Genomic DNA, 25,087 nt, shown 5'->3' with positions numbered 1-25,087 from the left:
CAGCCGACCCTAGTCTGGCTGCAGCACACCCAGAGCCAATGTCAGTGTGTTGCAGTCCAGATCCCCACTGACGCAGCAGCAGGTCGTCTACCGCTGCTAGGGCCACGGGCTGGGACGTAGTGGAGTGGGTGGGCCTGTGTCCCTCCTGCCACCCAACGTGTGGGTGGCAGTCTCCCTCTCTCCCTGGTCCTTTGGAGCTAGGACCTGGGTGTCCTAAACCTATTTCTTTGCTCAGCCCCTGCTTGAGGGCCTGAGCTCCTGACTGTTTGCTGCCTTGCCAGGCTAATTCCCCAATTCATCAGACTTAAGTAGCGAGGCAGCCATGTTCTCAGCCACCCCGGAGGGGGACGAGCCTCAGCCAAACCCCTCTACACATCCGGTCTTTGGTCCACCTAGTTCAGTGTCTTGGACAATGGCCAGTACCAGATGCTTCAGAGGAAGATGCAAGAACCCCAGAGTAAGCACATATGAGAGAATTTGCCTCCATGAAGATTCCAGCCTAATCCCTAAAAGTTAGAGATTGTCTTTTTGAATCTTGCTAAATTTTGGACCGCAAAAACAACCTGTGGCAGTGAATTTATCAAGCTTAGTCTTGAAGTGAGATATGTCTTTTGCCCCCACTACTCCCCTTGGAAGGCTGTTCAAGAACTTCATTCATCTAATTTCAAGTCTAAATTTCCTAGTGTCCAGTTTATATCCATTTGTTCTTGTGTCCACATTGGTACTGAGCTTAAAGAATTCCTCCCCCTCCCTGATATTTATCCCTCTGATATATTTATAGAGAGCAATCATATCTCCCCTCAGCCTTCTTTTGGTTAGACTAAACAAGCGAAGCTCTTTGAGTCTCCTTTCAAAAAACAGGTTTTCCATTCCTCGGATCATCCTAGTAGCCCTTCTCTGTACCTGTTCCAGTTTGAATTCATCCTTCTTAAACATGGGAGACCAGAACTGCACACACTATTCCAGATGAGGTCTCACCAGTGCCTTGTATAACGGTACTAACACCTCCTTATCTTTACTGGAAATACCTCACCTGATGCATCCCAAGACCGCATTAGCTTTTTTAACGGCCATGTCACATTGGCAGCTCATAGTCCTCCTGTGATCAACCAATACTCTGAGGTCCTTTTCCTCCTCTGTTACTTCTAACTGATGCATCCCCAATTTATAACAAAAATTCTTGTTATTAATCCCTAAATGCATGACCTTGCACTTTTCACTATTAAATTTCATCCTATTACTATTACTCCAGTTTACAAAGTCATCCAGATCTTCCTGTATGATATCCCAGTCCTTCTCTGTGTTAGCAATACCTCCCAGCTTTGTGTCATCTGCAAACTTTATTAGCACATTCCCATATTTTTGTGCCAAGGTCAGTAATAAAAAGATTAAACAAGATTGGTCCCAAAACTGATCTCTGAGGAACTCCACTAATAACCTCCTTCCAGCCTGACAGTTCACCTTTCAGTATGACCTGTTGTAGTCTCCCCTTTAGCCAGTTCCTTATCCACTTGTGTCACATGAGGATGATGCATTTACGGAGCTCCCAGAGGAGTTGTCACAATTAATTAATGACCAAAAGAAGCTTTGAGGTTCTTGAACAAAAGGTGCTATAAAAATGCAAAGAATTAATGTTAGTGTCTGGCCTCTCGGTTGACAGACACACCACTGAAGAGCTTATTGAAAGGAGCGTTCCTCTCCTTCCCCCCACTCTCCCATCTGCACAGGGATTAGGAGACAAAAGATAAGAGTGAGAAGACTACTTTGCTCATATGAAGATTCCGCTGGTGGCATCTTAAACTTTGGTCCAGGTTCATGATGCCCTATGTTATCATGCTCATTATGGGTCAGGAAAAGGACACTCACATGCCTCATCTGTAAAAATGGGGATAATACTTTCTTGCCCACACCCTTTGTCTGTTTTGTATATTTAGATATAAGCTGTTCAAGGCAGGGACTGTCTCTCATTATCAGTTTCTACAGCACCTAACCCTATGGGTTCCAGCTGTGGTGGAAGCTAAGCACTACCAAAATACAAAAAAAAATTAATAATAAACAACACAAGGAAACTGTTTTCTTTCCTATGAGGGGCTGTTAACAGTATGTGTGCATATGTGCAGGGGCCCAAAGAGCTGCTTCAGCCTTGTGTAGCCCTGGGAGCTGAGCACTCAGGGAGCTCACTTTAGAGCAGTGGTCCTGAACGCGGTGCCCGTGGGCACATCTATGTGCACCCGCGTACTGTCCAGTGGATTTTTGGTAGCATTTTGGCGGCGACGCCGCTGGATGACACTGCTTGTCGGCAGCATTTCAGCAGCGACACCTATTGACATTGCTGCTTCTCAGCGGCATTTCGGCGGATGCTCGTCCGCCAGCCACAGTCCTCAGTGGCTCGTCATCTGGCGTCTGCCAGACAAAAAAGGTTGGGGACCACTGCTTTAGAGCATTTTGCCAAGTCTGACTTTGCTCTGTGTATTCTGCCCCTGTGACCCTCTTGGAGGGATAGGACAGGAAGACTCCATCAGGGTGTGGCTGATCAGAGCTCTCTCCCCACAGAGGCAAAGGGTGAAGTATACCTCAGAGCTAACTCTCCCACCATTCACACCTTCACCTATCTGCAGGTTTCAGCAGCTCTTTGCTTGTGGACAGGAGAGAAGGCTGAAACCCTTGGAGAGAGTAAATCTACTCTAACATTTCACGGTATCAGCTGATCTCTGCAGGGGTCAGGAAATTCACACCCATCCCCCCAGGTTACAGCAGTGGGGAACTGAGCATCTGTATTATGGGGTGGGGGTTCACCTTGCTTTGAACAGAAAGTGGCCACTGCTAGAGATTGGATGCATGATTAGATGGATCTGGTCTGTTTTATTATAGTAAATCCTGTGACAAAGAAGAGATGAAGCCTAGCCTGAGTTCACGAATGCTCAGGCTATGGCTGAAACTGAGCTTTGTTCTCTCCCCACTCTCTTCTTCAAGAGGGATTTTCACTAATGGCTTTGGTGCAAACTCCAGCTCCACATTTCTGAGCCAACACCATATCAGCATGTCTCACAGGTCAGGATACTGCAGCTTCCTGCAAGAGGCCTGACTGCAACAATTGCATCCTGGGGGCAACATTTACAACAGCTGGAATTCTCCAACTAACCAAGTAATAAGCAAATACACACAGTGTTACAGCAATCAACCAACAAGGGGCAGCCCACGGCTAGGTACAAACTGGCTGCTAGATTCCAGGAAGATCTCCAAATGCAAAGTACTGAAGGGAGGCTGAGAAGGTTTTGCCCCTATAAAATACATACTACAGTATACTACAGCTCAAGACACTAGAGACCTGGTTTTCAGAGGTGCTAAATGCCTACAACTTCAGCTGAAGTCAATGGGATCTGCGAATACTTAGCAGCTCTGGACAGTCCATATCCTACCTTCTGACACACACGTCCTACTGACTTCCAGGAGAGAGAATGCAGATAAAATGGACTGAGGCAAAATTAATCTGTTTAGCCATAGTACCATCTGAGGCAAGCCAGTAGTATCCTCAATTTATACACGGGGAAACTGAGGCACAGGGAAATTTTACTAGCCCAAAGTTACTCAATAAGTGAGTAGCAATGCTATGCACAGAATCCAGAAGTCTCAACCCTGCTGAAAAGTGAGGCAGCTAACCAGTAAGTTTCAGAGGGGGTAGCTGCGGACTCTGTGCTTTGAACATTAGAACAGCCAGAGGCAGGAGTAGTACTGCAGAGATCTAACAGCAAAAAAAATCACACTCTAGGTTGCAGTGATGTATTTGGTCTGTCTGTGGGGTGTTTGTTTGACTGTTTGCTCTCTGTGTACTGGTTGTGTAGCAGACCCCTGAGTAAGCAGCTGATACAGATCTGTTTGCTGGTGCTTTGCTAAAGGTTGCAAGGCTCTGACCTTTGGAGCTTTTATCAGCCCCACTGTTTGAAGTCTCCAAAAGGTTAATCGCTTCCTGGTGGTGAGGGTCAGAGCTGAACTCAGCTAGCCAGGGATAAAAAAAATCACTTGCTAGAGGAACTCAAGAGCCATGAACAGAGGCAGCTAACAGGAGAATTTGGAGTGAGAGAGCCTTTCCTTCCAGGTTTGGCACTACATGTGATATCAAGCTGGCACCAATGAAACAGTGGTGGTGACCTGAAACAGATGTGCCATGTTTTCCTTACTGCCTGAGGGAACAAGGGACTTCCAGTGCATGACATGCAAGTTGGTGGCTGTATTGGAGGAAAAGTATCTTGGATTAGAGGGGTAAGTTAAGATGCTACTGAGAATCAGAGAAGTTCCTAGACAGCCACGTTCAGGAAACATCAGCACCCCAGGTTCAAGGAAGAAAGGAGCTGGCCACCAAAGAGTCAGAAAAGAACCCTGGTAACCACCAGAGGTAAGAGATCACATCAGCATTCTTCATGGCTGGAGACAGAGGAGAATGGGCAGGTTGTGGCCACCAGAGAGAAGCCAACCAGGAGGAATTCCATACAGTTAGAAGTTTCAAATGATACCAGGTCTTCAACATGAGAACTGTGGAAAATACCTCTCAAGATCCAGCTGGTACAAGGAAACATTGAGTTATATGAGACACACCTGGTGATGGTAGCTCATCTCAAGTTGTAAGAAAAGCAGCTTGCCCATAAAGAGTTCTCCAACCATGTGAGGAAAGAAGATGATCCTTGTTGGGGATGCAATACTGAGAGAATTGAAAGAACTTCTGCAAAGGACAGGCGGGCAGCGTGCTGTCTTCCCTGAGTCAAAGCACAGGCCTGTCATAAACAGATAGTTAAGGGTTAATGTCTCTCTTACCTGTAAAGGGTTAACAAACAGGGACCCCAAACACCTGACCAGAGGACCAATCAGAAGACAAGATACTTTCAAATCTCATGGGAGGGAAGCCTTTGTTTGTGGGTTTGGCTTTGTTCTCTCTGGGTCCTGGATGGGACTAGAGGTGCAACCAGGTTTCTGCCAATCTCCCTGCTACAGTCTCTTATCTATTCTGAATTGTGAGTAAGAAAAGGCGGTCATAGTCTTTTTTTAATTTGTTTTTCTTTCATTTACAGATGTGTACTTGCTGGAAGTAGCTTAAATTGTGTTTCTGCTGGAGAAAGTTTCTTTCTATTGTTTATAGTTGAAAGACCCTGTAACTTTTTACTATCTAAAGTGCAGAGATAAAAACCTTTTACTTTTTCTTTCTTTTTTATTAAAAGTTTTGCTTTTAAGACCTGTTTAATTTTTTTCTCCTAGCTAAGGTTCAAGGGAATTGGTGGGGAGAAGGGAAGGATAAATTTTCTCTTTGTGTTATATTCACGCAGCTTGTATTGCCTCTGGGTGAGGGGGAAGGTAACACTCCTCTTGGTATGGTGATTCAAAAAGTTAAATCAGACGATCTCCTAGTGTTCCCAGGGCGGGAAGGAGCTGGGAGGAAGAAGGGAGGGGGGAGGGAATGGCTTATTTCCCTTTGTTGTGAGACTCAAGGAATCTGGGTCTTGGGGTCCCCTGGGAAGGTTTTGGGGGGACCAGAGGGTATCAGGCCCTAAAAATTCCTGATTGGTGGCAGCCTATCAGATCTAAGCTGGTAATTAAGCTTAGGGGAATTCATGCTAGTACCCATATTTTGGACGCTAAGGTCCAGAATTGGGAATTATACTATGACACGGCCATCACTCTAAGATTGGTTAGTGTATCTATTGGGTGTCTTGGAAGTGGGCGGGCAAAGCCCGCCCACTGCTAAAGGATCCTCCCCCAGCCTAAGGGGAGGAACCACAGGGCCACAGAACCCACTGAGTTTGGGGGACAACTAATAAAAGAACAGGGACAGGAGTGAGGTCAGAGGGTCAGAAGGAGGGAACCTGACAGGGACACCGAGCAGAGAACCCCGGACAGCGCCTACTGCTCCTCGAAGGCGTCAAGGGAGCCAGTGGACGCCGCCCAGAGGAACTCCGCCCGGATGCGTGATCGGACCATGGAGCGGAAGCAAGCCCCACAGTCACCGGAGTCTCCATCGGCCAACCTCCTCTCCCTGGTCGCATAGATGGCCTTTTTAGCCAGGGCGAGCAGGAGGTTGACCAGGAGGTCCCGGGACTTCGTGGGGCCACGGACAGGGAGTGCGTACAGAAGGAGGTGAGGGGAAAAGTGCAACCAGAAACGTAAGAGGATGGCAATGAGGAGCCAGTGTAGGGGCTGCAACCTGGCGCACTCTAAGTAAACGTGCGCCAGGGTCTCCCTCACGCCGCAGAAGGGGCAGGTGTCCGGGACAGGGGTAAACCGCGCCAAGTACACGCCCGTGCTCACGGCCCCATGGAGGAGCCGCCAACCGATATCCCCAGTGGGCCTTGGGACCAGGGTGGAGTAGAGGCTGGCCCACCGGGGCTCCTCACCCTCCAGAGGTGGCAGGAGGTCCCGCCACTTCGTATTGGGGCGGGACACGAGGGTGAGGAAGTGAAGGGTGTGGAGCACGAGCGTGTACAGCTGTTTCCGTGGCGCGGTTTGGAAATGGACCAGCTGCAGGTCGTGCAGCCGGCTTGCGGAGAAGGGGCGGGGGGGGCCGGTCGGGCCTACGGGGCAGAGGCCCGATGAAAAGGTCCGGAGGGCTTCGGGTGGGGGGTGGGCGGGGCGTGCCCTCCCACAGCACCCGGTCAATGTAAGCCCGAGCAGCGGGCGGCAAAGCGGCCTCCACCTCCTGGAGTACGCGCCGGGGAGTGCAAGGTCTGGAGAGCCCCATGCGGTGAGCGAGCGTCAGGGGATCCAGCCAGCCTCCCCGGTCATAGTCCAGGAGGTCTCCGACCCTGGTGGCTCCCGCCAGGACCAGCCTCTGGCGCACCGCGGGGGACTCCGCCACCTGCACACGGAGCTGGGGATTGTGTAGCAGGGGCTCCGCGAGGAGGTCAGGCCCCTCGGTGGCCGCCACGGACCTGGTCGCAGAGAACAACTTCCAGGTCCGGAGGAGGTCCTGGTAGAAGACCGGCAGCCCAGAGAGGTCTCGCAGAAGACCCCTCGGTTCGAGATAAAGGAGCTGCCGGTCGTAAGATTGGTTAGTGTAGCGGGGTGGTTACCTGCTCCTGCCCTTTGCAGCTTAAAACAGCCCAGGAGGGGCCTGTAGCTGGAGCAAGAAGCCTGGACTGATTGGGAGAAAGCAGGCTCAGCTGCAGCAGGTCCCAATCAGGCCCAGCTGGCCACTGTAAGAGGTAGTGAGCCAGGAGCCAGTGACACTCTCTCTAGCTGTAGAGGGAGATGGACCTGGCTGCAGGAAGCTAGAAACCGGGTATCTAGGTGGAGCAGGGCCGGGGGAAGGCAGAGGAGCTGAGGAGCTCCTGCTTGGACAGCCCGGGCGGTGAGCTAGCTTTAGGCCAAGAGGTACTGGGTTTTGCAGGAGGCAACCCAGGGGTAGGAGAAGGCAGCAGGTCCAAAGCCCCTTTGCTGATGATGAGAGGCTGATACTGCAGTCTGCCCCAGGGTGTGGGGCTAGCCAATGACTGGGCAGTTGCCAATACACTGAGGCAAAGTGGGGATAGTGGGGTGGGGGTGGGGGTTCCCCTGGGAGGGGGAGACCCAGTTAAAGGGGCACCGGGGTCCAGGGAGGGACACGGGGCCAGTAGCTGGAAGGTGGATCACTGGCCTGCGGAGGGCACTCTGGACACTGGACTGAGCTGATTCCTGAGGACAACAAGTAGGAGGCGCCGTGGGGGTGAGGCTGCCCGGTTACAGGTAGACTTTTAAAATCAACAGACAAGGATCCACTGGTGATGATTCATATCGGCATTAATGACACTGCATCCTGGGATATCTCACAGATAGATGACTTCAGGGAACATGGAAGAAGTAGAAGAATGCTCAAGCAATCTTCTCTGAGATCCTTCCTGTCCTGTGAGCAAATAAGATGGAGGATTCTGGAAGAGATTGTGAAGTGACTGTGGACAGTCCTCTGAAAACATCTGTTCAGTGTGCAGTGGCAGTCAAAAAATCTATCATTCCATTAGGAAAGGGAGAGAGAAGACAGAAAATATCATAATGCCACTATATAAATTTATGGTATGCCCACACTTGAACACTGCGTGCAGATCTGGTCATTCCATCTAAAAAAATACAGAAAAGGGCAACGAAAATGGTTAGGGGTATGGAACAGCTACCTTATGAGGAGATATTAAAAAGACAGGTAGTGTGCAGCTTACAAAAGATGCCAAAGGGGGATATGATAGAGTCTGTAAAATCATGAATAGAGAAAGTAAGTGTTATTTATCCCTTCACATAACACACAAACCAGGGGTCACCTACTGAAATTAATAGGCAGCTGGTTGAAAACAAACATAAGGAAGCACTTCACAAAACACACAGTCAACCTGTGGAACTTGTTGCCAGGGGAAGCTGAGAAGGCCAAAAGTATAACTTGGTTCAAAGAAGAACTGGTTCATGAAGGATAAGTCCCTCAATGGCTATTAGCAAATATGGTCCATGACACAACCCCATACTCTAGGTGTCCCTAAATCTCCGACTGCTTTTGTTTTAGCTTGTGAATTTTCCCTATGCTAAGAGGGAGGTTTATTCCTGTTTTTTGTAACTTTAAAGTTTTGCCTACAGGGGAGTCCTCTGTGTTTTAACTCTTACTACCCTGTAAAATTATCTTCCATCCTGATTTTACATATGTGCTTCTTTTACTTTTGTTCTTTATTATACAGTTCTGTTTTTAAGAACCTGATTGGTTTTTAGTGTCCTAAAAACCCAAGGGTCTGGTCTGTACTCACCTTGTTTACCTATTTGGTTGGTATATTATTCTCCAGCCTCCCCAGGAAAGGGGTTGAAGGGACTTGGGGGGATATTTTAGGAAAATAGGAACTCTAAGTGGTCCTTTTCCTGAATCTTTGTCTAACTCACTTGGCGGTTGCAACATATCATCCAAGGACAAGGAAGAATTTGTGCCTTGGGAAGTTTTTAACCTAAGCTGGTAGAAATAAGCTTAGGAGGTCTTTCATGTGGGTCCCCACATCTGTCCCTAGAGTTCAGAGAGGGGAGGGAACTCCGACATGGTGACAACGGTAGGATCATTATGAACCAGAAACACAGACCTTAGGATTTTAAAAGGACATTTCTTTTTTTCTTTTGGCTGCTTGAAAGCCAGGGCGGGTTTTTTTGTTTTTGTTTTTGTTTTTGTTTTTTAAGCTGAGAGCAGCTGGAGTTTTGTTTCTTTGCCTGGAGGCAGAGTAGTTAAGACCTGCAAGAAAATTCACAAGCTAAAACAAAAGATAACCTAATGCATTTCCTTGCTTTTACATACAATTTGTAATCTTAGATGCTTGTTTCAGATATGGCTTTAGGAGATGTATTTTTTTCCTGCCCTGGTCCCTCTCTGTCCTGGAGAGAACAACAAAGAGAGCACAAAAAAAAACAAACAACCAAAAAAACCTTCCCCCACAGATCTGAAAGTATCTTCTCCCACACTGATCCTTTTGGTCAGATGCCAAACAGGTTATTTGAGCTTCTTAACCCTTCACAGGCAAAGGAGGGATTTTATGCTACAGTTAGCTGTATGTTCCTGACACTGGCCTAACCCAGTATGGCCATTCTGATGTTCTCATGAACCTCTGGCTAGGTAAGTAGTGTGGGATGGAAGGTTTTAGTTCTTTAGAACACTGGGCCACCTTCTATGACAAGCAGGAACTGTGTAGTTTGGATGGCCACCACCTCAATAGAAAAGGGACCTCCTTGAGGACAGACTGGCTAGAGTAGTCAGGTGAGCGTTCAACTAATAAGAAAAGGGGAGGGATAAAGATATGAGCACTCATTTAGCACAGAATCAAGATGGTGAGAACAAAATTAATCAAGGGACCAGAGGACACAGGAGAAGAAATTCTTCAACTGCCTATACAACAATGCTTGGAGACTGTGTTACAAACAAGAGTAATTGCTCATTTATGAGCCTAAATTTGAACTAATTGGTATTACTGAAACCTGGTGAGATAATTTGCACAACTGGAATATTGAAATCAATGGTTATAACCTACTAACGATGGATTGGTTGGGTATTTTCTGTGAAAAATGGCACTACCTGTAGCCACATCACTGATAACTCAGAAGAAAATGGTCTTGAATGCTTACAGATCCATGTCCTTCCAGATAAAACACAAGATGGGGTATTAGTTGGTGTCCGCTACAGACCACCAAATCACACTAGGCAACAGAATGACCACCTCCTTCCATACCTATCTATAATGTGTAGGAACAAAACTGTGTGATCATGGGGGCCTTCAGTTTGAGTGGCATATGCCAGAGGTCTCATCTTGCCTTTCCATTCCACTAGTCTCTCAGAGGGATATTAAACAGCTGTTACTAAAGTTAGACATTTTTAAATTAGCTAGTCCAGATAACTTGCATCCAAGAGCTTTGAAAGGGCTGCCTGAGGTGCTCACTGGACCTTTAATGTTGATTTTCAGTATGTCTTGGAGCACTGGGGAAGTTCCAGGAGACTGGAAGAAAGCTAACGTGTCAATTTATAAAAAGGGTAAATGGGATGACCAGGGTAGTCATAGGCCTGTCATACTGACATTTATCCCAGGCAAGATAATGGGACAGCTGATACAGGACTTGATTAATAAATAATTAAAGGACGGTAATGTAATTAATGCCAGTCAACATGGGTTTATGGAAACTAGATCCTGTCAAACTAACTATATCTTTTTTTATGAGATTACAACTTTGGCTGATAAAGGTAATAATGTTAATGTAGCAGACTTAGACTTCTGTAAAGTGTTTGACTTGGTACCAAATGACATTTTGATTAAAAAACTAGAAAGATATAAAATGAACATGGCACACATTAAGTGAATTAAAAGCAAGCTGATTAGATCTCAAAATATAATAGTAAATAGGGAATCACCATTGATCAGGTGAGTTTCCAGTGGGATCCCTCAGGGATCTTTTGTTGGTCCTACACTATTTAACATTGTTATCAGTGACCTGGAAGAAGACATAAAATCATCCCTGATGAAGTTTGCAGATGATCCAAAAATAGTGGGATTGGTAAATAATGAAGAGGACAGGTCACTAACACAGAGCAATCTGGATCATTTGTTTATGCCCAGTTTTCCAAACTATATGTGACATCACTAATTGCTAATCTCTTATAGAACTTTCTCTCCCAGTTCCTATGACATCACTATCCAACTCCTCCTCTGAAATCATAAACTCTCTGAATGAAGTGGTTTGAATTCCTCTTTACAATGTGATGTATTCTGGAAGCACCAATCACAGCTCATACTTAAGCTTTACACTTAAAGTAGAAAGATGACTACGCATGTTCCCAAAAAGTATAGCACAGGGATCGGCAACCTTTCCGAAGTTGTGTGCCGAGTCTTCATTTATTCTCTCTAATTTAAGGTTTTGTGTGCCAGTAATATATTTTAACGTTTTTAGAAGGTCTTTCTCTATAAGTCTATAAACTATTATTGTATGTGCAGTAAACAAGTTTTTTAAAATGTTTAAGAAGTTCCATTTAAAATTAAATTAAAATGCAGATCTTATCAGTTTAGTGCTGTGGTTCTTAACCTGTGTGCACACACTCCCCGGGGCAGGGCCAGTGCAAGGATATTTTGCAACCTAAGCTAAACTTCCACTTTGCCCCGCCCCCTTGCACAGAGGGTCATTGAGGGGCAAATCCCAACGAGCCTTTATAGACCCCAGGGGCCAGCCGTGCCCAGAGGCTGCTCCCCAGACCAGGTTCCCCCCTCCCTGCCCCCTGAACTCCCCTGGAGGGTGCACAGCCCCCCCGCGAGCCCTCCCCAACCCACCCCAGTGGCCCCTGTCCCAAGTCTACTCATTGGCTTTGCTGGGCTTGGGCCGCTGCAGCAGCTTGGCAGGGAGGAGACGCCTTCTGGAGGCACCAGAGAGCCAGAGCATCCCACTTGCGGCAGCAGCGAGCCTCAGCCATGGAGGAGCTGGCACAGTACAGGGGGGCAGCAGCCTTGCAAAGGCGGCAGTACCATTAGTGGGAGCAGTCATGACCTCCCTGCCCCTCCTGCCCAGGCGGCAGCCTGGCGCCCCCCAGGCAGCTCCTGCAGGCTGTAGTGGATGTATGCGGGCACCAGCCCCCATGCGCCCCCTGGCTCTCCCCTTGCCTAGGGTTACCATATTTCAACAATCAAAAAGAGAGGAGAGCCCTGCCCTAGCCCCTCTCTTATCCACTCCCTCCCACTTCCCACCCCGACTGCCCTCGTCAGAACCCCCAAGCCCCTCCCTGCTTCTTGTCCCCTGACTGCCCCCTCCTGGGACTCTTGCCCCTAACTGCCCCCCCCAGAACCCCACCCCCTACCTAAGCCTACCTGCTCCTTGTCCCCTGACTGCCCCCTCCTGAGACCTCCCTAACTGCCCCCTAGGTACCAACCCCCTACCTGTCCCCTGACTCCTCCAACCCTTATCCACATCCCTGGCCCCAGACAGACCTCCTGGACTCCCACACCCCAGCCAACCACTCCCCACACCCTGACAGGACCCCCAGAACTCCTGACCCATCCAATCCTCCCTCTGCTGCCTGACTGCTCCCTGGGACTCCTCTTACCATGCCCATGCCGGTCAGACCTGGCTCCACGTGGAGGCAAAACACGCTGCCGGGCTGCTGTGCGCACAGTCCCTCCCACACAGAGTACTGAGGCAGTGGGAGGGGGGAGCTGCGGTTGTGGCAGCCGCTCACACTTCCGGGAGCTGCAGAACCCAAGTGCAGTGAGGAAGGAGCCAGGGGATGCGCCTGCCCGGGCTGTGGCCCTGTGCCCCCCCGGGGGGGGGGGGCTCCTGCAGTGGATGCATGAGGGCGGCGGTCCCCATGTGCCCCCTGGCTCCCCCCTTGCCGTGCTCGGGCTCTGCAGTTCCCGGGAATGTGAGCTGCTGCCGCCGCCCCTCCCGCAGCAGGCTCAGGGCTGAGTGAACGGAACCTCAGGCCGGCAGGACACTGAGCGGGGCCGGCGGCCAGGAACCCCGTCGGCAGCCACGTGCCAGGCAAAATCGGCTCACGTGCCACCTTTGGCACACGTGCCATAGGTTGCCGACCCCTGGTATAGCACTTACTCTGAGGGCTGAAATTTTTTTGCAATAACTACAAATACATTCATAACTGTATTGCAAAGCCCAAATGTTCAAAAACCAGGAGTTCAGCCCCTCCCCCCAGATCATGACATTGTCTTAAGAGTCATGTAATTACAATAAAAAGGATCCAACATTTATTTATTTATTTGCCTTCTGGGTTATGATCCTTTAGGACACACTAGCTTCACATTTTCAACGTTTTCTCTATAACCCATGAGGGCTTGAAATTTACTTTTTTTAAAATGAAAACTGAGATAATTATTCAATCTACAGATTCCAGCATCTGAGGCTTTAAAAAAGACACTAAAAATTGGGAAACTCTTGATAAAATCATGAAAGCAGGCAGTGTTATGTTAATTAGTTTTAGTTAAAAATTAATTAAAAATTGGGTCTTTTAAGAAATTTAGCATTCCATGTCAAACCATTTTTGTCCCAAAATAGCTTTGTAAAGGAATGATGCAGACTCTTAAAACTTCCCATATAGTTTAACTCTCAGAAATTCTGTGTATAAGCTATATTTTGATAAATGTATTTTTAGGATTAATGATTATTTTTTGTTAGTATTCTTCATCAGAGTGAAGAACTGTCTTCATTTAAAATCACTGCTGTCTCCTCTCCTTCTCAATAGGAATGAAGCCATAGGATTTAAGATGGTCTTTTCTCAAAATGGCCACCATCTCCCATTATTCCCAATGGGAGCAAAGCCACGCTGCCCTTAGGAAAGACTGTAGCACTGACAGTCCTTAGTGACACGATGGTGGAAATGTATCTAATCTAGGACAACACACACTAGTATGTATTACTCCAGGGGTAGGCAATGTATGGCACACTTGTCAAAGGCGGCATGTGAGCTGATTTTCAGTGGCACTCACACTGCTCGGGTCCTGTCAATTGGTCCGGGGGACTCTGCATTTTAATTTAATTTTAAATTAATCTTCTTAAACATTTTAAAACACTTATTTACTTTACATACAACAATAGTTTAGTTATATATTATAGACTTATAGAAAGACATCTTCTAAAAACTTTACAATGTATTACTGGCAAGCAAAACCTTAAATTAGAGTGAATAAATGAAGATTCGGCACACCACTTCTGAAATGTTGCCGACCCCTGTATTACTCATATTGTATGGTTATTGTGTCAGAGCCACTAAAGCAGGGATCAAAACAGGGAGCTTCAGAGCCAGCAGCTCGACTCTCTACAGCATGCGCTGAAGAACCAGGTTATGTAGCTAGGAGTCTATGGACTAGGCAGAGAGGAGGAAACATACCACACACTGACCAATGGGTTAGATTTACATGGTGTCACTACAGGGCAGAGGTAAGGTTATTTGAGGGTTTTTTTACTGTGGATTTTCATTCCTTAACATGTTTGGGTTTCTTTTAAGTTTAAACTTAACTCTGAATTTCCTGGGTTAGTGACACCTGTTTTGGGGAATAACTACAACATCACTGTAATGTTCTTCCCCCTATGTTACTGCTATGTAGTCAACCTTACCTTCAGTTTAGCATGTTTTTTACCTGGGAATAAACCAAGGTCCTGACCCCTCTGTCATTAAAGATCTTATGACACTATTCAGAAAAATGGAGGTAGCTCCAGTATCCTGTCTAATATCTAACCTGGATTGTGACATTCTACCACCCAAAATTCTTCCCTACGATATCAATTGGATACAGTAGTCATCAGAATTTTTTATCCCAAAATAAAATATACTGTTGTGGTGCAACTGCATGCCACTCCAGAGTTGGCTGCAGTCCAATGGTACCTAAAATGATCCCTGGATATATAAAATTTATGCAGAATTTTCAGATCACTTGGAATGAAAGGTGAGATATATAACTTTCAGTCAGTCATTCTCATTCATGTTTCCTAAGGCAGTGACTCTCAACTTTTCCAGACGGCTGAAACCCTTTCAGGAGTCTGAGTTGTCTGACGTATCCCCAAGTTTCACCTCACTTAAAAAACTACTTACTTACAAAATCAGACATAAAAATACAAATGTGTCACAGCACACTACTACTGAAAAATTGCTGACTTGCTCATTTTTACCATATAATTATAAAATAAATCAACTGGAATACAAATATTGTACTTACATTTCAGTGTATAAGGCAGTATAAACAAGTAATTATCTGTATGAAATTTTAATCTGTACTGACTTCGCTAGAGCCTTTTATGCAGCTTGTTGTAAAACTAGGCAATTATCTAGATGAATTGATGTGCCCCTGAAAAATCTCTGCGTACCCTCAAGGGTACACTGTCTTTAGGGGTCCACTTTCCTTAAAGGACATTTGTCAAATGTGGAAATTCTGCAAAGTGGGAAAGAAAAACATTTGCCTTGCTTCTGAGTACAAAGTATCTCACATGCTGTTATGTCCTATGTCCTGTTATGTCCGTTAAGGGGCTCTGGGAATGCAATTTAACTTTTCCTTGGTGCTGCATCAGACACGTGAACCAACGAAGATAAGTACAGTGATTGTTATTATCCTCTACCACCTCAATACTAATCTTATTATGGCTGCATAGACACAATAGTGTGTCTTCCCTTGGCAGTCTTCCTTTCTCTGCTAGTAAATCTGGTGCATTATGAGATTCTGTAGTTGCCAAGTATTTAGCAAATATACATGCTTGGCAACCACCGTATTACTGGAAAGGATGCGTATCTTGAGATGTAGCTTTGCCAGTTGCTGCTCTATGTTACAACACTGAAGGCTTCCAATACTCTCAGTTCAGCAGCACAGGCATGAAGGATGAGAGTCACCCAGAGGCAGAGTTGGGAGACTGCAATGCAAACGGTATCCTTGACAATACTCCTAAAAGAGGAGAAGGGACTCGCTTCAAAGGTATTTGCCACTCTTTTTGTTCGTTTTCCATGCGTTTTTTGAAATTGGATCTTTATTGCCAAGAGTGTTCTTGGAAATAATTTGCACTAATATAGCACCTTTCATCCAAACTTCAAGAGGAGTAACATTATTATATATAGTCGTGGGGAGCTCTGAGCCTTTTAAATCCTGGCCCCAGCCCGGCCGCTGGAGCCGCGGGCAGGATTCAAAGGGCTCTGGGCTGCCTGCAGCAGCGGGGAGCTCTGAGCCCTTTAAATCCCTGCCGTGGAAGCTGGTGTGGTCTGGGCACGGCATACTGGCTCTTGCCGGTATGCTGTACTGGACCGTACCAGCTTACTTTCACCTCTGATGCAAGACCAACTAGAATTATTGCTAACACATGTATTGTCCTTAGCAAATGGGTAGAAAATGCCTGTTCGTTGAATTTCCCAGCAACAGAAATCTGCTGCTGTTGTCTTCACCCTGCAGTTATGATGGGACACATCTTATGGCTCCACAGGCCACATTTGGTCTGACTGCACCTTGGTCCGTTCACTATAGAGCTGTAAACCAGTGACTCTCAACCTTTCCAGGCTACTGTACCGCTTTCAAGAGTCTGAGTTGTCTTCCATATGCCAAGGTTCACCTCACTTAAAAAATACTTGCTTACAAAATCAGGAAGAAAAATACAAAAGCGTCACAGCACACTATTACTGAAACTTCGCTTACTTTCTCATTAGAGCATATACACCTTTACCTCGATATATCGCTGTCCTCGTGAGCCAAAAAATCTTACCGCGTTATAGGTGAAATCACATTATATTGAACTTGCTTTGATCCACCAGACTGCACAGCCCTCCCCCCCCGGCCCCATAGCACTGCTTTACCACGTTATATCCGAATTCATGTTATATCGGGTCGCATTATATTGAGGTAGAGATGTAATTATAACACAAATCAATTGGAATATAAATATTGTACTTACATTATAGTGTACAGAGAAGTATAAACAAGTCGTATGAAATTTTAGTTTGTACTGACTTCACTAGTTCTTTTTCTGTAGCCTCTTGCTAGGCAAATATCTAGATGGGTTGATGTATCCCCTTGAAACATCTCTGCGTACCTCTACAGGTACACATATCCCTGTTTAAGACCACTGCTGTAAATCATCACAGAAATGCATGTTTTTATCACCTGCATCTTCCCCTTAATTTTGACAATCTACATAAACTGATTTCTCTCAACACTTGGGTTTGAACAGAAAGATCCCTGCTTGCCCAAGATCACACACACACTCTTTGGCATAGCCATAAATAAAGCAAAGATTTCCCAAGCCCCAGTCCTGTGCCTAAACCACAAGGCTATCTTCAGATGCAGTTTGGGCCTTTAGGGGGAAGACTAATCAAATAATACCATGTTCTCTACAGTAAATGTCTCTCAGTGCAGTGTAACTTCACCGCGCTCACATCTGCAGGTAGCAGTAAGTTATAAATAATTAACATGATTACACACAACACATATAAAGGGTGTAATAAATTATGTACACCAGCCTCGCAGTGCATCTGCTGGGACTTCGTAATGTGATTTAGCAGATAAAACACACTGTTTACTTAAAAGGTTTATCAAATTTTGAAGCTACATTAAATTATGCATTGAGTGTTTGTCTTTGCGTGGATGCTTATGCCATATAACTTCTATGTATGAATCAATCACTCAAAGCCCTGTCTTCACACATCCTTCCACATCATACCATGGTAGGTGCTAAAGTTCACTGCAGTCATAAAAGAGCTAGTGCTCACAGACATTGAGTTTAGTCTTAAAGTGAGTAGCATTTCCAAAAGTTTGCACACATAAGGAGCTTGGAGTCAGCAATCAAAACACCACGGTGCATGTAAACAGCCCCTAGTCTTAGAGGCACCACATAGGTGAAAATATGCACAGTCAAAAACAAGCAGAAGAGTAAACGATGAAGGAAAAGATAGCATTAATGAATAAAAGACTAAAATGAAACCGGGACACACATCAGACTGGGAGCGAGGGCTCGTAGGTTCTCTTCCCAGTTCTGCTACTGATTTGCTGTGTCACCGTAGGTGAGTCAGGCATTTGGGCTGCATTTACTCAGACTGTAAGCTCTTGGGGGCAGGGAGTGTCTTTTTTGTGTGTTTGTACAGCGCCTAGCACAATGGAGTCCTGGTTCATAAGTGGGGATCCTAGGTACTACGATAAATATAAATAATGACAGTTAGATACTTGATTGGCTCTGCATCCCAGAAAGTACCAAAACCACAGTACTCATTACAATGAGAGAATGAGAGTCCGGAGTAGGATTAGCATAGTACAAGTAGGCACTATACAGGCTTCTCCCAATGAGCTCTACCATACACATTATTTCTGACCCACAGTACCCCCTATTATTCCAGTCTTAGGCTTCGCACACACAGTTCTGCCAATTCACCTCAATCCTGACCTGCACCCACCACTGTTATCCCAACCTTTCCTTTGCAAAGACTGCCTGTTGGACTGAAGAGTGTGATCATTTTCTGATATGCAGAAGAGGGGACCCAGAAAAATTCATTTTTGCTTGTAACTTAAAGCTCATCTCATCTCCCAGCAATGAAGCGAGAGTGCACTCACCCTGCTATTGTATCTTACATGTTGCTAGGCACAGAAAATTAGACTGGATCACTTCACTCACAGCATCAGTGCAGAAGGAGACCTACACATTTAGTGAAAGAAGAAGATTCAAAATCATATGTGCTGGACAATAACCTTATGTATGTTTAGTGAAAAACAGTACAGTGCGATAATGCTATAATCTAAATCAATTATATTCCCTTATCTGGATCCTGTATTGTGTTCTGGTCACCCTATCTTAAAAAGCAGAGAGCAGAAATAGAAGAGATACAGAGGAGAATAGAGAAAAGAGTGGTCTGGAAAGACTTCTGAATAGAGAGACAGATAACATTAGGACAGTTTGGTTATAGATGAGGAGATAGGCTAGAGGCACTATAAATAATGAATGGTATAGGAGGTATATCGGGCACTCTTATTCACTGTCTCATAACACAGGAACAAGAGACCATTTAATAAAATTGAAAAGCAACAAATTTAAAATTAGGGGTTTCTCCCCCCGCCTGCACACAATGTATAATTAACCAGTGAAACTCTCTGCCACTGGATAGCATTGAGGCCAAGCTTAATAGGATTCAGAAAAAGGACTGGACATAGATATGGATAACAAGAACAGTCACAGTTACATTAGAGAGGACAAAAATATTGTAGAAGAGATGTAAACCCTGCTGCTCCAGGGCATAAGCCAAAAGGTGACAGGAGTTAGGAAAATGCTTCCATCTGTGGGCAAGTGATTCCATATTTGTCCGCTAGAGGGTTTCTTGCACCTTCCTGCAGCTGATCTGGCCACTGTCAAACACAGAATACTGAACTTCACTGAGTGCTGGTCTGACCTAGTCTGGCAGTTCCTAAATGCCAGTATATGCCTGGTAAAGAGGAACCAAGCCCTGGGCTACAGGTGTGAAGGGACACTATGAAAGAGAAGAAAGATGCCAGTGGAGAAATCCTGACAAGGGCAAGACCTGCATCTCTACCCTCCATCTCCCCCTTTACTTCCAGGAAAAGGCTGACTGCAATATTAATGTATTAATTATGATAACAGCCTGTGCGAGACTAATACATGTCAATTGTCCTCATGCCAAATTGAAAACTGACATTTTTACTTCATGAATATTGCTCCATCAGTGACATTTATTGTATGTCCCCCAGTCGTGCAAATGTGAATGTCAGGTCGACAGTGGTGCATTTGCTTTGGCTCCCCTTTACTTCCAACATTAAAAGTGCCTCCTACCTATTAATTACTATGCAAAATGAGATCACATCAAGATAACTGCAGGCAGTATGCCGCAGCATACTTTCCTGTTTTTCTCATTGCACGGAGAGGGTTTGCCACTTTGAGGGAGTTGAACTTGTTACGAGATGTTCCTGCAGCTGCACCCAGCTTGGGGGGATTTAAAGCATCCTGGATGTAAGTCAAAGGTGATGTGACCTGTCCCTCAAACTTGAGACTGGGTGGTAATTCTCCTCTCCTGGCTCCTCTTCCCTTTCCTGCACATCTCCTGCTTACATCCTTTACACGCTCTCTACACCACCACTACTCCTCAGGAGAAAAAACATGGGCGGTTTAGGAATAACTGCAGGCACTGGGGTACCCAGATGTGTCTCAGGCACCAAAAATTACCTGGATCACTTCTTGGCTGGCTGGCTCATCTTAAAAGCAATCACAATATTCTAAAAAACAGAGATGAAAATCTTATTCAGGACAGGATTATTCTCTTCAATGTGGGAGGCAGCATAGTTTAGAGGACAGAGCATTAGACCAAGACTTGTCCTATGTGGGTTCTACTCGCAGCTGAGCCACTGGTCATTTCACCTCTGATTATTAAGCTGTACTTTTACCAGTATAAATTACTTAACTCATAGGGTGGCAGCTTTATTACACCAGTACAAAACACAGCTTTGCCAGTATAACTGTGTCCACACTAGGAGTGTTTTGCTGGAATAGTCTACTGCTATTCCTGTACCAGTACAGCGCTACTAATGGAGACATAGCCTTCATCTCTAAAATCAAAATTCCCTACGTTTTCACATTTCACTTTTGTGGTGAGCTATCTTGTGTGTCAGCTAGATGGTGCTGGAGCACACTTAAGTGGGTCATAGTAATGAGAATGGAAAACAATCCTTTGTGGAGAGAGTACAGGCAGATGGAAAAGTGTATTTTTTTTCCTGCATAAAATTTAGATTTTGTGGCAAAAATCTGAATATTGCCAACTGAAATATTTCTATTAGGAACTTCTGCCACATGCCTCATGGGAGTTGCAGTTTGGGTGTCTTATGCTCCCATTCTCTTCAACAGGCTGATCTCCTTGGTCAAATTACATCTCCCATGATGCACCACAGAGTCCCCTCCTGGAGGGGTAGATGGTAAATCATGGGAGTCCCTGGCCATAGTATATCACGAGAGATGTGTGCCCAGCCCACAGATGGAGACACAAGGCAATCTCCCATGCAACAACAGGAAGCAGTCCCTGAACTACGGCTGCATCGTGGCCAACACGGAGACGTGTGAGGTCCTGCACTACGTGGAAAAACCCAGCACCTTCGTCAGCGAGATCATCAACTGCGGCATCTACCTGTTCACGCCAGCCATCTTCCAGCACATCGGCGAGGTCTTCCAGAGGACCCAGCAGGAGCTTCTCCTGGAGGAGAGCCCCAATGGCTGGCAGCGTGCCGAGGTCATCCGGCTGGAGCAGGACATCTTCACGGCGCTGGCCGGGCGTGGCAAACTCTACGTCTACAAAACCGACGGCTTCTGGAGCCAGATCAAATCGGCCGGCTCTGCCATCTACGCCAGCCGCCTCTACCTCAGCCAGTACAGCCAGTGCCACCCGGAGAGACTGGCCCCGAACAGCCCCGGGGGGCCCACCATCCGAGGGAACGTGTATATCCACCCGACGGCGTCCATCGACCGCAGTGCTGTGCTGGGTCCCAACGTCTCCATCGGGAAGGGGGTGACGGTGGGAGCCGACGTGCGTGTGCGCGAGTCCATCATCCTGCACGGGGCGTCGCTGCAGGATCACACCTGTGTGCTGAACAGCATTGTGGGCTGGGACAGCACCATCGGGCGCTGGGCCCGGGTTGAGGGGACGCCCAGTGACCCGAACCCCAACGACCCCTACGCCAAAATTGATAGCGAGACCCTCTTCAGGGACGGCAGGCTCACGCCCTCCATCACCATCCTGGGCTGTAACGTCACCATCCCCGCGGTGGTTGTGATCCTCAACTCCATCGTCCTGCCCCACAAGGAGCTGAGCCGCAGCTTCAAGAACCAGATCATCCTGTGAGGGGCCAGCGGAGTGGCGGGACGGGCCCGGCCGGGAGCTGGGGACCTTCTGGGCCTGGCCCGGTTGCAGTGCAGTTCTATATTATAGACTCATAGAAAGAGACCTTCTAAAAACGTTACAACGTATAACTGGCCCGCGGAACCTTACCTGAGAGTGACTGAATGGAGACTCGGGGGGAAACTGGACAAAGGGAGAGAGTCGGCTGGGGAATTGGAGGGAACCCTGCGGCTGGGCTCTAAGCTCCCTGCCCCCCAGAAGACCCTGACTGAGGGGACCTGGTTGTACCTACAAGGCCTGGTTTGGAGTGCGTACCTCTCATCTAATAAACTTTCTGTTCTACTGCCCCCCCCCCAAAAAAAAAAAACATATAGCAGAATATGGAAGTCTAAATATTTTGGGGTTCGGCCAAAATATTTTGATATTTGGCTAAAATATTTCAGTTTTTCTATTAAAAAAAATCTAAATTTCCTGTGGAAATTAAACAAAAATTAATGAAACATATTGTTTTGTTGAAAACCTAGTTTTCCATTGAAAAAACAGTTTCAGCTGAAAACTTTTGACCAGCCCTACGTGGAAGAGGTTCCTGGAATACCAAAGGTTTTTAGCTGCATGGTACTACTACTCTGTCTAACGTAAAGTTAGGGATTGGCCCCAACTGTAAAGGCTCACCTTCTCAAGGTGAGAGGAGGGTGATCCAGAGTTCTGGTTCAGGCCATTCACTGGTTACAACACAACACCTTGCTCTTTGTGTCTCACTCTGTTTTAATATAGCTCACCCAGTGCAGGGATGGAGAAAATGATTAAACAAAAATAAGAAAAACTAGGCTAGACTATGACCTGCAGAATAAGCTACAGGGACTCATCTTCACAGTCAAGGTTTGCCACAACATTGCTTACATCTCTGCTCCCATTTCCTCCTGTTCATCTACTCTACATGTGGTCTGGAAGTAAAGGCAATTTAGGGAGATAGACTGGAATTATTAACATCACTGTCTAGCCAGGACATTGGGGCTAACACTTCTGTCCTTTCAAACAGTGACATGGGATTTCCAGTGACTAAAATTAAACATACATATTAACTCTTTGCATTTCCGTAGCACCTCATACCTGAGGAACTCAAAGCATTTCACAAATATTCACAAATTGTGATTTACAGCCTCACTGGGAGGCAGGTAAACATCATCCCAATTTTACAGATGGGAAAACAGACAGAAAAGGGAAGTGACTTGCCCAAGGTCACGCTGGAAGTCTATGGCAGCGTCAGGAATAGCACCCACATTGTATCTCAATTCTCAGAATAGTGCTGTAACCAGAGGCTCACCCTTCCTACCACAAGTAACTGGGACTTTGGTCTGATGGCACCTGTAGCAGCACAACGCCCCCTCCCACCACACTAGGGCAGTGGGACTGGTACTGATTTAGAGGGAAGAGTCTCCATTCAAAGTCCCCAGCACCGCTTACTGCAGCACCATGGAATTTCCTTTGAAGTCACCTGTTCAACTGTGCTTGGCTCTGCTTAGTCTGCAAGACTGACCACGATCACAGCCTTGTGGTAGCATGACTGCATTAAGATGAATATACACAGTGCTTCTCATCCCTATGACAAGGCTCAATAGAAGACAACAACAACAAATGAATTTCTCTCTCACACACACACACAAATGTGAAAATCTCTCTCACACATACATAATCATTTGAAAATCAAAAGAATAAAAGTAAACCAGCATCCGAGTGTAGCGAGTGCAGCTCCATGTCGGGAGAAGCACCAGATGTGAAGTGTAATTACTTTCTTTTTTTTCGAACTCTGCTCATGTTTTACAAACCAGGACTGACACTTGAACAAAGCGCCTAAAAAAAGCAGGCAGGAGCTACGCAAATAAAGAGTAGTTTTGTTTTATCACTGTCACCTGTTCAGAAACCCAGTCTGTAAAAAAGGAAGAAAAAGCAGGGCTTGTGGAGGAGGAACTAGATGTGATTTTACAGAGAGAGGAATGGATGCAAAATATTTCCAGTCATTGGGTTTCTGCTTTTCAGAGCCACACCTGCAAACCAGAATGAACAACGAAACTTTGCATGTATATTAGACACAAGGTGAGTGCATAGGCGCCAACTCCGGCGCACCCACAGAAAAAAATTGGTGAGTGCTCAGCTCCCACTGGCAGCTCCCCGCCCTTCCCCCCCGATCCAGCTTATCTCTGCCTCCTCCATGAGCACACCACTGTGTCCTGCTTCTCCTCCCTCCCTCCCAGCGCTTGCACCGCAAAACAGCTGATTCGCGGGGCAGGGAGGGAGGGGGCAGGAGAGGGAACATGGCACGCTGGGGGAAGAGGCAGGGCCGGGGTGGGGATTCGGAGAAGGGATCCAATAGGGGCAGGGAAGGGGGGGGGGCTTACGGCAGGGACTTTGGGGGATGGGGTTGGAATGGAGGTGGGGCCAGGGGCGAGGAAAGGGTGGAGTCAGGACAGGGCCAGGGGGGCACGGGAACCCACCGGCACCGGAAAAAGTTGGCGCCTATGGGTGAGTGAGATAATATTTTTTATTGGACCAACTTCTGTTGGTGAGAAAGACGCTTTTGAGCTACACAGAGCTCTTCTTCAGGTCGGCAAGTACATGTCATTTTGCATCCAAAAGCATTTAACAAAGGAGATCAGTATCATTTACTTCCACTTTATAGATGAGGAAACCTAAACATCAAGAGGTGATGAGAACTTGTCCCAGGACAATCAGTAGCAGTGATGGGATTAGAACCCAAGTCTGCTATATCTTAGTCCACTGCTCTGCCTTCCTCAAATATTTCCCTCCCTTGCCAAGCATGAACACGCATCCAAAATCTGCCCTAACTTCTACCCAGTGTAATCCTCCACTTCAGTAGGACTAATTATGGGGTAGAGGGGGGTTCTCAAACTGGGGGTCAGGCCCCCTCAGGGGGTCACGAGGTTATTACATGGGGGCATCACAAGCTGTCAGTCTCCACCCCAAACCCCGCTTTGCATGCAGCATTTATAATGGTGTTAAATATATTAAAAAGTGTTTTTAATGTGTAAGTGGGAGGGGTCGCACTCAGAGGCTTGCCATGTGAAAGGGGTCACCAGTACAAAAGTTTGAGAACCACTGTAGAGTAAGGCAGAATTTACCTTGAAGCTGACTGAACATGGGAGCTATAGGAACTATATTAACTTAAGAGTGTTATCCATCTAGTTGCAACCCCTAAAATAATTTGTGGCAGCATCCTCCCCCACACCGTATGAAGAAAGCAAAATAATCTGCTGACTTTTAAGT

The 25,087-nt window shown here is 46.5% G+C and overlaps 2 protein-coding genes across 26 annotated transcripts in view; one reads left to right on the top strand and one right to left on the bottom strand.

Moving 5' to 3' along the window:
- NRXN3 (neurexin 3) overlaps window positions 1-25,087 on the bottom strand; it is a 1,481,114-nt gene that overhangs the window by 1,121,989 nt on the left and 334,038 nt on the right. The gene's annotated exons all lie outside the window — the stretch shown is intronic.
- Window positions 20,948-22,154, top strand: LOC127051123 (mannose-1-phosphate guanyltransferase alpha-A-like). The gene has a single exon (XM_050953001.1). It carries the CDS (start codon window positions 20,948-20,950, stop codon window positions 21,806-21,808), a length of 861 nt encoding a protein of 286 aa, XP_050808958.1. The 3' UTR covers window positions 21,809-22,154.

The sequence above is a fragment of the Gopherus flavomarginatus genome, chromosome 5 (genome assembly GCF_025201925.1).
Source record: "Gopherus flavomarginatus isolate rGopFla2 chromosome 5, rGopFla2.mat.asm, whole genome shotgun sequence".
Classification (NCBI taxonomy): Eukaryota; Metazoa; Chordata; order Testudines; family Testudinidae; genus Gopherus; species Gopherus flavomarginatus.
Note: the sequence above shows the minus strand (reverse complement) of the source record. Positions and strands in the feature narration are given on the sequence as shown.

What these genes read in the sequence shown, in the direction of transcription:
- LOC127051123 (XM_050953001.1), top strand. Translation starts at nt 20,948, where the DNA reads ATGGAGACACAAGGCAATCTCCCATGCAACAACAGGAAGCAGTCCCTG.